Genomic DNA, 14,948 nt, shown 5'->3' with positions numbered 1-14,948 from the left:
CAATAAGTAGGATGCAGATCTAAGTCTGTAACAGGCCTACGTTTGAAAAGAACACTACTCAGAATAGTCTTAGAACAAAAATACAGTTGCAAAATTAATACAGTTGAAGTTTCTTGGAAATCCTGAGTAAATATGGATATATACAGCAGTGCCATATACAGTCACACAGAATTCAGTGAAATGTTCTGAGTAGAATGCATACAGCTGAGGACAGACTGTAACCCCCATTTGTTGTAGCATAAAATTAGAGATTGAAAGATCATTTATCAGTTTTGCTGATTGGGCTGGGAGAATTCAAGTGTCTTTGTAAAATGCATATAAGTTCTCCAGCTGAGGCAGTCATACCATGTGCTTCAGAAGTCATTTATCAGCAGACCGAAAAAAAACCCAACCCCAAACCTGTAATAAGTCAAATTTTTATTTTTTTCCCCTGACTTTTGTGAAATATAGTTTGCATTAGCTGTGTTGTCAGGCATTCATTCTCTTCACTAAAGTTGTAACTACAAAAAGGTGTTTGTGCTGATACATCTGTGTCTACGCTGGGGCTTTGTTGTTTAAAGCTGTCACAGAGATATCATTCCCTTCACCCACCTTGCCTCTGAGTTTTTAGTTTTTCTATCTAAAAATAGTTCATGGGCTGTCTCCAAGTGAAACTGCTTGGCACTTTTTTCATTACATTGATTTTAATTTATTTTCAGTTGGTTGTGAAAGATTTTTGGCCTCTAGAATTTCTCTGTGGTTAGCTCTTTGCAGTTTTTATCATCATATCATGAAACATGTTTTATTTATGGAGATAAATTGCCAAATTGTTTTAAAAATACTACTTTAATTTTGCATGAACAGTATAGTCCATGCTCTGGATTTTTCACTTGGAAGTCTGGGTATCAACTTGATTTCAGTCGTAAGTGTACAGAGTTTACTGATTGCAGCCTTGTCTCAAGTGAATATTTGTCATGTCACAAACTCATTTCAAAACTTGGAATTATTTAGTAAACTTCAACCTGAAGAACAGTCTGTAATCTATAGAAACTAAGGCCTGATGTACAGATATTGGTGTATTAACAGAACCATGTGCAAGAGATCATGTTATTTTTGGATTTAGCCAACGTGACTAGTTGCAGAATCTCAGAATTCTATCAACAAAAAATAAATCCTAAAAATACTCTGGGATCGATCATGGCAGTACAAGCCTTGAATAACTTGTTGATAGTTCCTAATATGGCATTAGGCTTTTAATTATCATATGAAAATGCATGTGTCTTCTATATTAGGGATTAGGCTGCTGCTTATTATTGACATGCTCATATTAGCAATGTTAATGCTGATGTCGTTCATAAACTTTATCTCTTTTACTGTGTTTCCTCTGTGAACTCTGCTGAGAGTTCAGTAATAAGTAAGTATGTTGATAATCTATGAGCAGGGTTGATTATTCACATACTGTTGAATGCATATCCCATAAAATAGCAATGGCTATTGCTTTGGACTACTGAGAATTAACAGCACAGCATCATCAAGGTGCTGTGACTCCACACACCTTGTTCTTTATCTTACTGGATCTGTCTTTAAGTGAGCAGTTCAGAATGTTAGATGACTGCCAGTTTAAATTTATTTGTGAAACTATTGTGTTCACCAGGAGGACGTCCAGGACTAGGGGGGGAAGAAGTGTACTTCCAGGTCTAGTTCTTGCACTCAGGACCCTCCATGTTGGATGCGCTTACTTTAAAGTACAGCACATGCAATTGCAGCGTTAAATTTTTGCTGTTGCTGAAGATTGGCATCTGGCAGCTGACTTGTACAGGATTAGTAGATAATGCTCACTCATTTTATAGCTAAAGGTGTTGTTTGGAAGCAAGGTATTTTGCGAGGGGAGTCTCCTAGTGCAGTATGTTGGGGTTTTTTAAACATCCCCTGTGAAATTAAGTCACTGAGAGCTAAAAGTGTAATGTAGGATGTTTCATTCCTATAGGAGCTGTGAACAACATGCAATAAAGACACAAACTCATCAGAATGATTATATGGACAGAGACATTGAAAGAAAATGTGCCACAACAGGACCAAATATAGAAGCTAAGTTGTAGTGGTAGTTTGGTAATGAGACTGTATATGATGACTTGAATGTCTGAAAATGTTAGGTGCAAGAAATGCCATTAGATGTCTGTGTTTACTCAAAAAGGAGCATAGATTTTGAAATGATTTCTTATTTTTTTTATAGGTTACTTTCCACAGGACTTTCTTTAAATTTTGGAAGTGATAAATGATTGTATTACTGCTAGTATGTGGAGACAAATATGCTGTGCTACCAGGAAATTACATGAGCTTAAGACTGGTTTGTTGTGAAAGTGTTCGGAGCACTAAAAAAACACCTTGTGATTCAAGATAGCTGATATGACTTTCCTTTCCATGAAATCATGACTCATTACTGGTTAGAGTTCTTAAAAATTGAAGAGTTATAACCTTGCTTCTTTGCTCTCCTTAAGGACCAGTTAGCACTACTAATATGAATCCATATTATGCCTAGGATTACATTTTTTTACAGCATCTTAACTTCTGTTATCACAATTAAATGTCATCTCTTTAAGCAGCTTATGTCTGATTGATTTTGTTTTCATACACAAGTAAATGTGTACTCCTATCCAACTGGCTCTAGGTGGCCCTGCCTGAGCAGGGGGAGTTGGACCACATGACCTTCAGGGGTCCCTTCCAACTTCAATCATTCTATGATTCTATTATAGACTATACTGTAAACAGGTTTCCTTCCTTAAGAATATAGATTCCCATAATATTGGGTACTTAATTCCATTGTCAACCAAGTGATTTATAGGATAAGAGTGAATTCATCAAAATGCTGGGTTTTTTATAGGACAGGGAGGGAATAAAGTATTTCCTTTTTAAAACTTCAACAATATTTCTTACATCTCATTGCATGCATAAATGTTACAAGTTTATATAGTGCAAAATGTGATATTACTGGTTTTTTTCTTTACTGTTGTAACTCTTCCACAGTTCATCTACTAGCCTGAGGTTTGTAGTAGGTAATATGATGTTACAGTTTTCATCAGCAGTAAAGATTTCAGTCTCAGCCTTACTGTTGAAAAACAAGGTCATTGTTCATTCCAGTTCTGTTACTTTTGCTTAGAAGTTGCATAGGTGGTTCAAACTCAAATTAAGTTATAGATGACGCATTGTTTCAAATGCAAATTTTTTGTACTGTGTAACCTTTGCTGTTTTGAGAAAAGTTAGTAAATTCCAAGCATATCAAGCTTGTTTGGATATAAGGCATCTGGCCTGTTTCCCCAGCCTGAGAGGGACTCCCAGTAATATACAGTCTTTTTTCAAGTTGGATTTGGTGGGTTCTTTTGATGTGAAGCTTAGGAAAAATCAAAATAAAATGTTCATTGACTTATCCAAAGCTACCAGTGCTTGAAGCCTGCTTTCAACACCTCTGTCTTCGGCTTAATACAAGACCCCATCTCTCCTTACAAGCTTTTTTTGGTTTCTCTCCTAGGCCTTTAAAGGGGTTGCCTGGCTATTTCCCAGCTGGGTCTGATAGTAACAGGGTTAGCAAGTCACAGGTCCTTAGCCCATCCTGTTAAACATAGTTATGACTCAGCAAATAGCAATGCAATGTTGATATTTTTGAGCTTGATATATTTTAACCTCACTTAATCTGTAATTTACCAAAAATCTCATTATTACAGAAAGTGAGAGAGATGCAGGCTAATCTGTGTATTTTTTTTTTAACTTGACTTTAATTAGACAACTAATTTCTAAGTCCTGAGACTTCAGAAAAGTGATAATTTCCAGTTTCTGCAAATGCTATTAAGCCTTTCTATGTGATGCAAATGAAACTTCTGATCTCTTATTTTCCATATTGATTCATTTAAAATTTATTAATTTTAACAGTTTTTACAAACTGTAAAAGAGCACATTATTTATCTAATTATCCTTGAAATTGTAAGCAGAACACCAGGCTTAAATATTCATAGACTAGTCATACTGTGTGGAGGGGGTGTTAAAGCAAAAGCATGTTCTCGCTCTGTAGCTTTACTCTTGCAGCTGACAGAGCTACTTATTTCAGGTCAGACCCTGGTATCTGGTATCATTAACCTTCTTTCCTACTTCGGTCTCTTCTGCTGGTAACTTAATCTTCACCACTTATACCTTCTTTTTTAAGGGACATCAGCTGTAACCAACATGGTAGATATATCCATTTATAACGGTGTTGTAGGCTGTAGTACCTTCAGTGTTGCCTGTGCCTTTTTTCTCAGGCCTTTTTAGCATGGCCTGTTTGTGACTTTAGCCTGGAATTAATTTATTTATAGGCAGGCCTGCCTGCTGAAGTGGAGGTGGCTTGTTATCCGGGCAATGATTTGAGGTTGGGAAAAAAGCATCCCTTAGCTTGGTTCAGCTGCACTCCATGCAGCAGTCCTAGCTCTCCTTTTCCACCACCAGCCATGCTGCTAAGTGTACTGTGAGCGCTCAGCATTTTTATAAGAGGGATGCTGGCCTGTGAGATGGTTTGCCTTTTACCACCAGCCAGGGTTGTCTAGGACCTGGCAGAACAAACCAGGGAAGGAAGGGGGGAGCCTGTTCCAAGTGTAATCAACAGTTCACTTTGCTAGCACTTGTTCCATTGATTCATTGTGAAAAGCTACCAAAAGGTTGAGGTGGAGGTGAGGGGAGACTAAACAGGAAGAAATTGAGGGTTCTAAGGAAACAACACATTTAGGTTGGGTAGCACGATGTCATGCAGAAATACCCAAGGTGGCTCTCACAAGACCAGCGTGAGAAGTAGGAGGGTGTGAGTCTCTCAGCATGCAGCTCTGCTGGAGCTGACTAACCTTCCTGTGCACAAGCTAAAAAGACCGCTCTGTTTTGGCAATCAGCTAACATCTCTAGATACTTTTACAAGTGTCTGTACAGTGCTGGTAAATTGGCTTTGAAAATGTCCAAGGAGAGATGGATGCCTAGATTTCTTCCTCCTCTACGGAAGGCTATATGGATTTATAGGCCAAGAAAAAAGAAATTTCATTCCTGATTTCCTCCCTTCTTTCCAAAGTACGAAGTGCATTGGTCTGTCTTCAGACTGAACGATCGTGGCCTCCAATAGACAAATCCTCTTTGTAGTCTGCTTTTTCTTTGCTTTTCCAGACAATAGCAACCACTGATATCTACAAATAATTAACACTGTGCCATAGATCTTGCTTCAGGGTAGGAAGCAAGTAAAAATGCATGCAGAGCAATTTTCACTACCAGTTGACTTTTGGAGGTTACCGCAATCATGTTTTTCTCTGACATCTTCAGAGAGTTTCTTGATCGAGCCAAATAACTCAGTTTCCCTGTAGATAATCATATCTACTATAAGAATTTAATACCTTATTGACTTCAGAGACTGCCAAATAACAGACTACTCTAATAAGTAGACCTGTCATCTTTGTTCTATTTCTGGGAGCAAATGAGAAGAACCACATGACTTAGAGCTGCTCATAAAATGTCAAAAATAAAGACATGCGTGGATGTTACATACTTTTAAAGGAACTTTACATACTTTTAAGTTCACATTATCTTCTCTTGGTGGTTGTCACACTTTGGGGGTGGGGTGGGATTTTAGGACACTTGGCACAACAAAACGGCCTTGAGAGATTATGTAAAAATGCCAAAAAGCTTTATGCAATTCTTGAATGACTTGAAGAAAATGTAAATCTCTGCCATTCTTTTAAACATGTTAGCTTTACATCTTGAACAAAGACTGTATCTTAAGAAACAATCACAAACCCACCAAAGAAACAGATCATCACCCTTCTCTGAATTCTGCCATTAATCTTCAAAGTTTTGTTCAGTTTTTGTGCATTGCTTCTGAGAAATGTGTCAGACCCTGAGTAAGTTTCCTTATAGAGGCAACCAATTTACTTGTGTGGTTCCCAGTAAGAAAAAGTACTGAAGATTTCTGGGATGTTCGTGCTGGACAGTAAAACCGTGTTAGCTTGGTGCATGGAGGTTTCATTCCTTACAGTGAAACACAAGAGTAGAAACCTGTTAGAAAAATGGGGATAGGAAAATGCACATGTGTGTGAAGTTCTACATTCAGATACAGAAAGGAAAGGAGAATGAGGTATATGTCTAGGAAGAGCATGATTCCTGCCTAATGCTGAAAGTTCAAGAGATTATCTTCTTTTGAGTTATTTTTATTTTTTTCAGTGTAGCTATGATAGGCAAATGGATGCTGGTACCGGAAGGAGCTCTTCCTAATGGACACTTTTTAATTTTGGTACATGAGCAGATTTAGCGTCCATGGAATGTGGAAAAGTGCTCAGTCAAAGAGCATGTAAGGGAAACGTCACCGTATTAACAGACACTAAAACTAGTAGGCTGAATGCAACTTCTTATTGTAATGTGTGAGGAGGAGCAGATGGAACTGAACGCATCAGTTACTGATGCATCAGTATCTGCTACAGAGGTGTTACCTTACTGCCACAGCTACTGAAAATATATATAAGAATCAAATTGAAAAAACAAACTGGGGCAACAGAGGCTGGTTTTGGTCATTTTCTGCCAGCAATATTAGAAGGTCCACGTGTTTCTCAGCCAGTAAGTGATGCCAACACATGGAAAACCCATCTGGTTTGAGCAGGATGAGGCAGAGGGACGCAAAGTGTTGTGCAATTACATGATTGGGAGAAAGCAGACACAAAATAATGTTTTTCCCTCTTGTGAAAGAACATGTTTTTCTCATCTGTGTTCCCCATCTCTTGGACACCAAGATCAATATGTTTGTTTATTTTCTGGTCATGTCCTAAGGAAAAAAAAACAGTTTGAATGCAAGACCTGAGTGAATCATGCAGGTTGAATTCAGTCTTTCTGAATCACAGGTTAGTTGCAGTAGTTGTTGAGCTCAAAAGTGTCTGGAGGAGCATCGCAATGCCTGTTTACTGCCAAAGCCACCCAAATCTTTCTGGTACCCTATAAATTTCCTTACTTGTTTTGTATGTGAAAAGGCAGCTTACTGTGGTATATCCATTGTCTGGATCCACTTGTGTTTTCTTGAGTCTATACTGGTGCAGGTATGGGAGGATCCTTTGAAGTATGCAATTACTTTAAGTAAAAGTTTTAGCTTGCTGAAGCAGTCAGGCTCTGGCTTTCTCCTCTTCCCTGACTCATCTTCCTTCACAATGTTTGCTGGTGGTATGGCTATTGCTCTTTGCCACCCTGTGTGCCTCTGCGTGGAAAGATGCTGACTACTGATTAGAGCAGCTTAATTTGCTGTGTAACATTAAGGGTAAGGTGTGGTATTTTGGAATGGGGAACCATGATGTTTAAATATAGTATTTTATCATGTGATACTCTTGCTAGTTTCTGAACCCATCTTGACATCTTTTCACATTTTAAAATATATTCATTATTGAAAAGGGGAGAGAGAGAGAGAGAGAGAGAGAGAAGGGAATTTTAATTTCCAGTTAGAAGGAAAGTTCACAGATTGCTCTGAGACCTATTTGGTTCATGAAACAAATATTCAAGTTGGGCAAGGCAAGTGTATAACTGCATCAGAAGTGCTGAAAGTTGCCTTCCACAAGACTTCAAAAGCCTAAATGTTGACCTGAATTTTTTATCAAAATTTTATCAAGCTGCAGAATTGTGCTCTAGAAAATTAGAAGAAAAACTGTTGTATTTCCACTGTCCTTTATTATTTGTTACTACTTTTAAGTCTGTTGGTCTTATTGCTGCTGATGTATTTTTTTCCCAAAAAACTTAAAATACTCAGAAATTGGCCAAACGTGGAAAGCAGGTGTAGGTTTCTTATCTTGACCTCTTTAAAAATCAATGGAAGACTGACCTTTGGCTTAATTAGGGCTAGGAGTTTACCAATAATTCCTGTAAATAAGGATACAGAATACTGCTAGAAATTCTAAGGGTAAAGTTCTCTGTGCAGGCTTAACAGTTTTGGTATTTCTATTTCTCTTTCAAACCAGTCCTTTTTTTTTTAAATGGTCTATAATATTTTGATAGCAATAACACTGACTTTTCAAAAGTCTAATCTATACCTTTTCAGTAAATGAAAGCAGAGGAGTGCCAAAGTATATGAAATATTAGGTAAATCCCTTTTCTCAATGTTAAAATAATTTGCAGCTTTGCTTTCAGCAGAACCTTTTTCTCAGTGGGTTGAGCTCTCCCTAAGTAATTAATAACTCTTAAGCTGTCTGAATAGTTTCCCTAGAGTTGCATCATATAGTGTGTCATGAAAACAACTTGAGGCCTAATGTAACATGAAACCGTGTAGTGCATCTTAATGTGATTTGAGGAAGATGGATGGGAAGGAAATTATTTCTTATTCTGAGTAACAAACAGCTGTTCTTTTATTTGAAAAGAATTTAAAATACATTTTCTAGGCAGAGATGAGTAAATTGTTCTAGTTAGTTATTTCCCTTTCTCCCATTGTACCAGTCGTTAGGCAAAAACTGAGAATCAGAAATACAGTCATTTGATATAGAAATATTGAGAATAATGTGGAGGTTTTTTGTATTTAGTCACCTGAGCTTTTTTTTTTAATTCATAGTGGATCTCAGTTTAAATCTCTTAGCAAACATGAAAAGGTTAAGATTTCAGTGTCTCCATCAACACAGTACTAAATAAGTCATTACCACCCACCATAGGAAAGTTGTCTAAACTAACTCCTTGAGCTCTGGTCACCAAATTATTGTAACATTGTCATATTACAAGTGACATTACCAGGTAACGGTATATGTCAGCTGGAAAAGATATGTCTTGCCATAAGCTCTAAACATGTCTCACTTCACTCTCAGGAAATGTAAGTGGGCTCATCTTTCTCTTCTTGGAAGGTATTCAGCAAGCTGGAGGCTCCGCTGGTGCTTGTAAATACGGAAGTTTATCATATACTGTAGTGTAGTCTCATTCGATATGGAACAATTAAGAGTTCATAAGATTTAAAAATAGATGCTGCTTTTCCATTAGTGCTTTTTTAAAAAATACAAACAAAAGATAAATAAAGGATTGCCTTACTAAATTTGATATGGGTAACTCAATGCTGCTTTACAAAGATAGAACCAAAACTGTTTATAGCACAATGAATACACAGTTAATTCATTCATAATTACTTCTTTTAGCATGGTAGCACTAGGAAAACCAGCTATCTGCATTTCAGAAGTTTTCAGAACTTTTCAGGAAACAAGTGAATAAGCAAATATATTGCCAAAAATCAGTCTGTACTTGATCATTACAAACAAGTGGAAGGTATGCACAAATACAGTTGTAAAGTTCATGCAAAATTCCTGAAACTGCTCAACTTGTAACCTCATAAAGTACAGTCTATGCTGTGCTTGGGCCAGAACACCTATTTTTAGGGAAAATTATGGCTATATTTAATCCAGAAAAAAAAAGAGAATGCAACAAAAGCCTTTGCAGCTCCAAGTGTACATGTGCTTTGATAGTGACACGTAGTCATTGCAGGAACATCAGCGTGTATTTATTAACATTCTGGATGCATCTGCCTGATGCTTCAGCCTGTGGAACATTAAGAGATACCTGAATGACTGAACTTGTAACAACGTATACATACACAATCTAGAACCTTGTATCATTAGGGATTTTCCTGCTTGTTATCCTTGGTCTCCTCAATCTGCCAGCTGGGGCCTCTCTCACAGTACACCTCAATCCAGCAGGCTAGGGTGGTGTAAATTCAAGCCTGTATGTTCAGTTCATGTGCTTCAATTCCTGCTATTGTTTTCAGCACTTTCTACCAAGGGTGTGCTTTGCTTTGAGAACACAGTGCTCCATTCATCGGCTTTTGTTTTTTATTATATACTACTGACAGCATGAACAGAAGGAGAAAATCAAACTGTCTAGATACCACCTAAAGTGTAATTTAGTCAGGCTTTGGGTCCTGAATCTCAGAGAATTATTCAAATTGCCCGCTCTCTAGCACCACCTAAACCCTGGTGGCACCTAAAATTAATTATTTTGGACAACAGACTTCTCCCAGCAATTGGGCATAAATTCTAAGGAAGCTGCTTAAGCAGCCAAGCATGTAACTCCCACCCAAGTTTCATTATGACTCAAAGATGTATGTAGAGATGCCTGAACACTGCCTATGTCCCTGGAGGCCTAAGCTGTTGAATGTGCAGAAATCATAAATCATAAGCTTGGACAGCATTGAATTCAACAGAAACCACAGCAGTCGTGAGCACTGTCAGTGTAGAAGAGAGAGCAAGGACCTTTTCAATAACATTGAAGGGAGGTTATATGGTTTGAATTGCCCCAGTCTAAGGAGACTCAACAGGAATGGGAGAACTTGACTGCTGTCCCACTGTTAAGGATATTTCCTGGGAGAAGAAAATCTCAGATTCACATTTTTACTTTCAAGTCTTATTACGTATTTTGGTTCCAGCAGTTTTGTCCAAAAAACCCATAAGCAACCCCTGGTTCAGAGACCAGATGCCAAGGATACCCTCATTTGCTTTTCTGTTTTAACTTGTAAGTTCTTTTTTGTCTTTATAGATAAATTTGCACACTTATTCATTGCTACCCATATTTCTGTAATGCTAGGGCTTTCTTAAGACCTGTCGCCTCTCTTATTGCTTTTGGATAATACAACATGATGTACTACCCTCTATATTTATTCTCTGTATTTGTGCTTTACATCTGTAGACTTTGAGCTGAGCTTGGTACAGGTTTCCTTCATCCTTATTCTCTCTCCTTTTCCTATTGTTCTTTCCCTGTGCCACATGGAAAGGGTAAATACTCTGTGAGGAAGTACTTGTTGAGCTGTGGATATGTTGAAAACTTGCTCTTGTATTTTTCATTAACATTTAATGCTGCTGCTTTATGGTTTTCACCCTGCACATGACTTCTCATTAGTTTTTAAATGTTGGTAGATACGATCAGGTAAAACAGTATATTAAATGTTCAAATAACTGGATTTCAAATTCAGTATTCTGCAAAATTTTTTTTTGGCTTTTTTCACTCTCCAGTATGGGGTTTTATGTTCATTTTTCTGTTCTGGCTCCCCATGGCCCCTCATAAATGTCACTATATATTTATTATTTAAAACACATACATATTGTGCATTTCTGAGGAGTTTTTAACTGAGCTTTACAGAGTAGAAGATACCATGGTTAATATTTAAATTTTGCTGTAGTATCTTACTTATCATCTGTACCTAAGTCATTTCAATGCTAGATGCATGCTCTTTATTCTACTGTTTCACTTGAATCCATCCAGGGAGCAAGAACATAGGAGAAATTGTGTGTACTAGTAGATAGTATGCTAGTTTTTTTAAGTATTTTATCACTTCATTTTTTCCCTTTAGCATTCACCAACTAGCTGGAAGGCCTTGAGCATTAAGTGTATACTTTAAAGCACCTGTTAATGACTTTTTGGTCTCCAAGGAATGATGATACATTTACACAATGAGAACTCTTTTCAGAATAAAGATATTGCTTGTTATGTCTTTGGTATACAATAGCCGTATACCAAATTTGTGCTGGTGCTGTTTGTTGGCCAGACACTGGAACACATTTCCCAGAGGGCTGTGGAATAACCTCTGTTCTTGGAGACTTTTAAAACTCGGTTGGAGGACTTATGTAACCTGATATAATTTTAGGTTGGTCCTGCTTTGGGCAGGGGTTTAGATCCATTGGCCTCTAGAGGTACCTTCCTACCTAACTTATTTTGTGAATTGAACTGAATTTATCCTTGGTACAGTTCTCCTTAAATTTTACTCTTTAGTTAACTTCACTGAAATCAGTATAATACCGTTAGGAATTAATTTGACCTTGTCTGCTTTTCTCATTTCTCCCAATACAGTTTCCTCTGTCAGTTCAAAGGTAAGAGAAGCTAGAGTGAATTCCTGCCCGTTTTCATAATGCTGGCCCATACCTTAACTATTTTCCTGTTTCCTAAATGGTTTGATAAAGTGTTAAGGAAGGTAATTTTATATCATGTACCCTCAGACAAAATCATTTTTTGGGGGGAGAAAATTCGGAAAGAAACACTTTAATTTTAGAAGTCATATTGTCATTCATTTAGTTGGCTCTTAAAAGTGTATAGGGGAGGCTTACAGAAAAAAGGAATGATGGTAAAAAAAAAAAAAAGAAAAAAAAAAAAGAGTAAAACAACACCAAAAAATTGCTCTGTATGTACTAGAATGCCTACCATGTCCAAACTGTACTTCCATTTGTTTTGCAGAATTATCATACCAGTCATGGTTTCCCCTCCTTTCATTTGATGAAGATTTCTGATCATTTCCCTTCTACAGCTGGCCCATTAATGTAAACTCCCCTGTGGCTCCCAATATAGAACTTAGCTAGGAAAATTAATAGATTTTTGGAGAGCTAATCAGATGTTCCCGCAGCCAGATATCCTGTCATTTGCAGCTGTAAACCTGAGATGCCATCTCCTTAGCTTGCCCAGGGTGCTGTAAACCATAGGGCTGATCCCATGTCCAGATAGTTTACTGTTCTGCAGAGATGCACTTCTGTGTTACAGATGCCCAATTAAGGTATTTTCTTTATAAATAACGAACATATTATTTATGCTATAATTAAAATATAGAGTAGTATGAAACTTGTATGTAAGTCCCGCAAAGCCTATTCACTCTTGCCTTGCCTTTTGACATTGAAACATCTATAGCTGAACAACAGAGCATATGGGTCTGCTAACAATGTGGGAGAGCAGCCAATTTGGTGCTGGGATAAAACAGGAATCAGCTGTGGGAAATAAGCCACAGAAGTGTAATTCCCACATAAGGGACCTAAATAGGTGTTAGTCCATAAAGAAATTCTTTGGCAGGATTTAGTGCAGGCTTCTCTACACAAAAAGCATTTTTCCTGAGATCCTAAGTTAACTGAAGTGCACTGATTTCCAGCAGGGTTGTGGTGTTATTTTCTCGTCAGCTGGAGCTTTCCTCTTTTTTTTTTTTTTCTTTTTCCTTTTTTTTTCTCTTTTCTTTCCCTTTGTTTTGTTTTTAGTTTTTTTTTAATAAAGCCTTTATAGCACATTATTGTGTAATTATAATCCCATTTGTAGTTTTTTAGAACTAAACCATTTACTTCACATGATTGTAGGAAGAAAAACAGAGTAAATATTTCTGCTGCATGGGGCCCTTGAGTTTCCTCTGCTCTGGTCCAGGGAATGCCTTTTGCAATGTGGCTAGCTGGGCAATCCTGACAGTCTTCAGTAAACAGCAATGTTAACACTTTAGCTATGTCATGTGTCGTGTGGTGTTTGCATCCATAGTTTTCATTTGTCTCATCTCTGTCTTTGAAAAGAAATAATTTGAAATGCAGACACTTGAAAAGAAAAAAGTTGATTACACTATCCTAATTTGTTTAATACACGATTAGTGTATGTTTAGTGATTACTGAAGTCTGTAGAGTTGAGTTACAGACTAATTTCATTTTTTTCTTCAATACAAACTTATCAAATAGTTTGTAGAAGTGGTGTCTACTGCATTCTGTGACACAGGTAGCAAGTGAGACTTCTTTTTAGAGGTGTTGACATATCTCAGGTAAGAAAAGAATAACAAAATCAGACAACAGCAAGTCACTCATTCAGAAATACATTCCTTATTTTTGTTCAAGCCTGATGTCTGAGTCATTGCCTGGGGAGGCCGCTGGACCAATCCCCTGCTCAAAGCAGGACCAACTTGAAAGTTAGATCATGAGCCCTCTCCAGCTGTGTTCTGAGTCTCTTAAGGATGGGGATTATTCCACAGATCCTCTGGGAAACTTGTTCCAGTGTCCCAAGCAAGACATTGGGAAAAGCAGTATTTTAAAATATGTTTGTATGTGGCATTCACTTTACAACAGTTCTTTTAAGACCTCTATTAATAGGAATCACAGATTTTAAAAAAGCTAGAACAAAAAATTTCTTAGTGAAATCTTTAGTTGTTTATTCATGTAAATAGACTGAATTGTACTTTTGAGAACAGGCACTTCTGATTGCTGAAGTCTGTGAATTTCTACAAGTGTGAGTGAGCATTTGGCTCCTTGTTTTCACCAGATACTATTTGTGTTCATTCCTTTTAAGCAGTGTTTGTGTGTATAACAAGAAATAATTGTTTTTTCTCTCTCCTATTCTAGGCAAGTATTTCCAAATGGGCTTCCTGAGGAATATTCTCTAGTTGCTACGTTCCGTGTACGACGAAATACCAAGAAAGAGCGTTGGTATATATGGCAAGTTTTAAATCAGTATGATACACCTGAGGTTAGAGTTGTCTTTGAATTATTTTTTTCAAGTTTCTTTTTTCCCCCTTATATAATGTGGCAAATGTAACTTAGTGGGCATTTCACCACTAGATTTAGCTACAGTTTATAGGGAATAGACAGACTGCTCTGAAATATTTGATGATTTTATTATATGAACAACAGAATTTTAACAAAATGTATTGAATTAAGACTGCAAAATAGGATAAGAAGGCATGTTATGATTTATAACTGATATGTATTTACAAAGTTACATGGAAGAATGCTTCATAACATAATTCTGTAGTATAACTATTACATATGCATTTCATTCTCATACTTGTAACTTTTAAATGACAATTTCTTTTATTTTGTTTTGCTTTCAGATCTCTGTCCTTCTGGATGGTACAAAAAAGGTTGTGGAGTATATGACCAAATCTGCTCAGGGAAATATACTGCACTATACTTTTAAGAGTCGAGAAATTTATCCATTGTTTGATCGGCAGTGGCATAAGCTTGGTATTAGCGTGCAGTCGGGGATCATTTCCCTCTATTTGGATTGTAATTTAATTGAGAGAAAGCAGACTGTTGAAAAATTCACCATTGACTTGCAGGGAAGGACTCTGATTGCTTCTCGCGCTGGGGATGATAAGCCTGTAGATGTGAGTAGTATGAAAGGAAAACCAGATAACTTGAAATCGTGTTTTAGCCGTGCTTTTACTAACACAATCGTAAAGAATTATGTAGATAAAA

General features: G+C 37.1%; 1 protein-coding gene across 4 annotated transcripts in view; it reads left to right on the top strand.

Annotated features, from left to right (window-relative positions):
• COL19A1 (collagen type XIX alpha 1 chain) overlaps positions 1-14,948 on the top strand; it is a 203,154-nt gene that overhangs the window by 19,108 nt on the left and 169,098 nt on the right. For 3 of the 4 annotated variants that reach the window (XM_056343496.1, XM_056343495.1, XM_056343497.1), the window contains exons 5-6: positions 14,094-14,217; positions 14,582-14,857. In XM_056343496.1, the coding sequence (XP_056199471.1) occupies positions 14,094-14,217; positions 14,582-14,857 (400 nt within the window). The remainder of the gene's footprint in view (positions 1-14,093; positions 14,218-14,581; positions 14,858-14,948) is intronic. The other variant, XM_056343499.1, reaches the window with a different exon arrangement.

Source organism: Falco biarmicus, chromosome 6 (genome assembly GCF_023638135.1).
Source record: "Falco biarmicus isolate bFalBia1 chromosome 6, bFalBia1.pri, whole genome shotgun sequence".
In the NCBI taxonomy this organism is placed as follows: domain Eukaryota; kingdom Metazoa; phylum Chordata; class Aves; order Falconiformes; family Falconidae; genus Falco; species Falco biarmicus.
The sequence above is the reverse complement of the archived record's forward strand: the minus strand, read 5'-3'. Positions and strand labels throughout refer to the sequence as shown.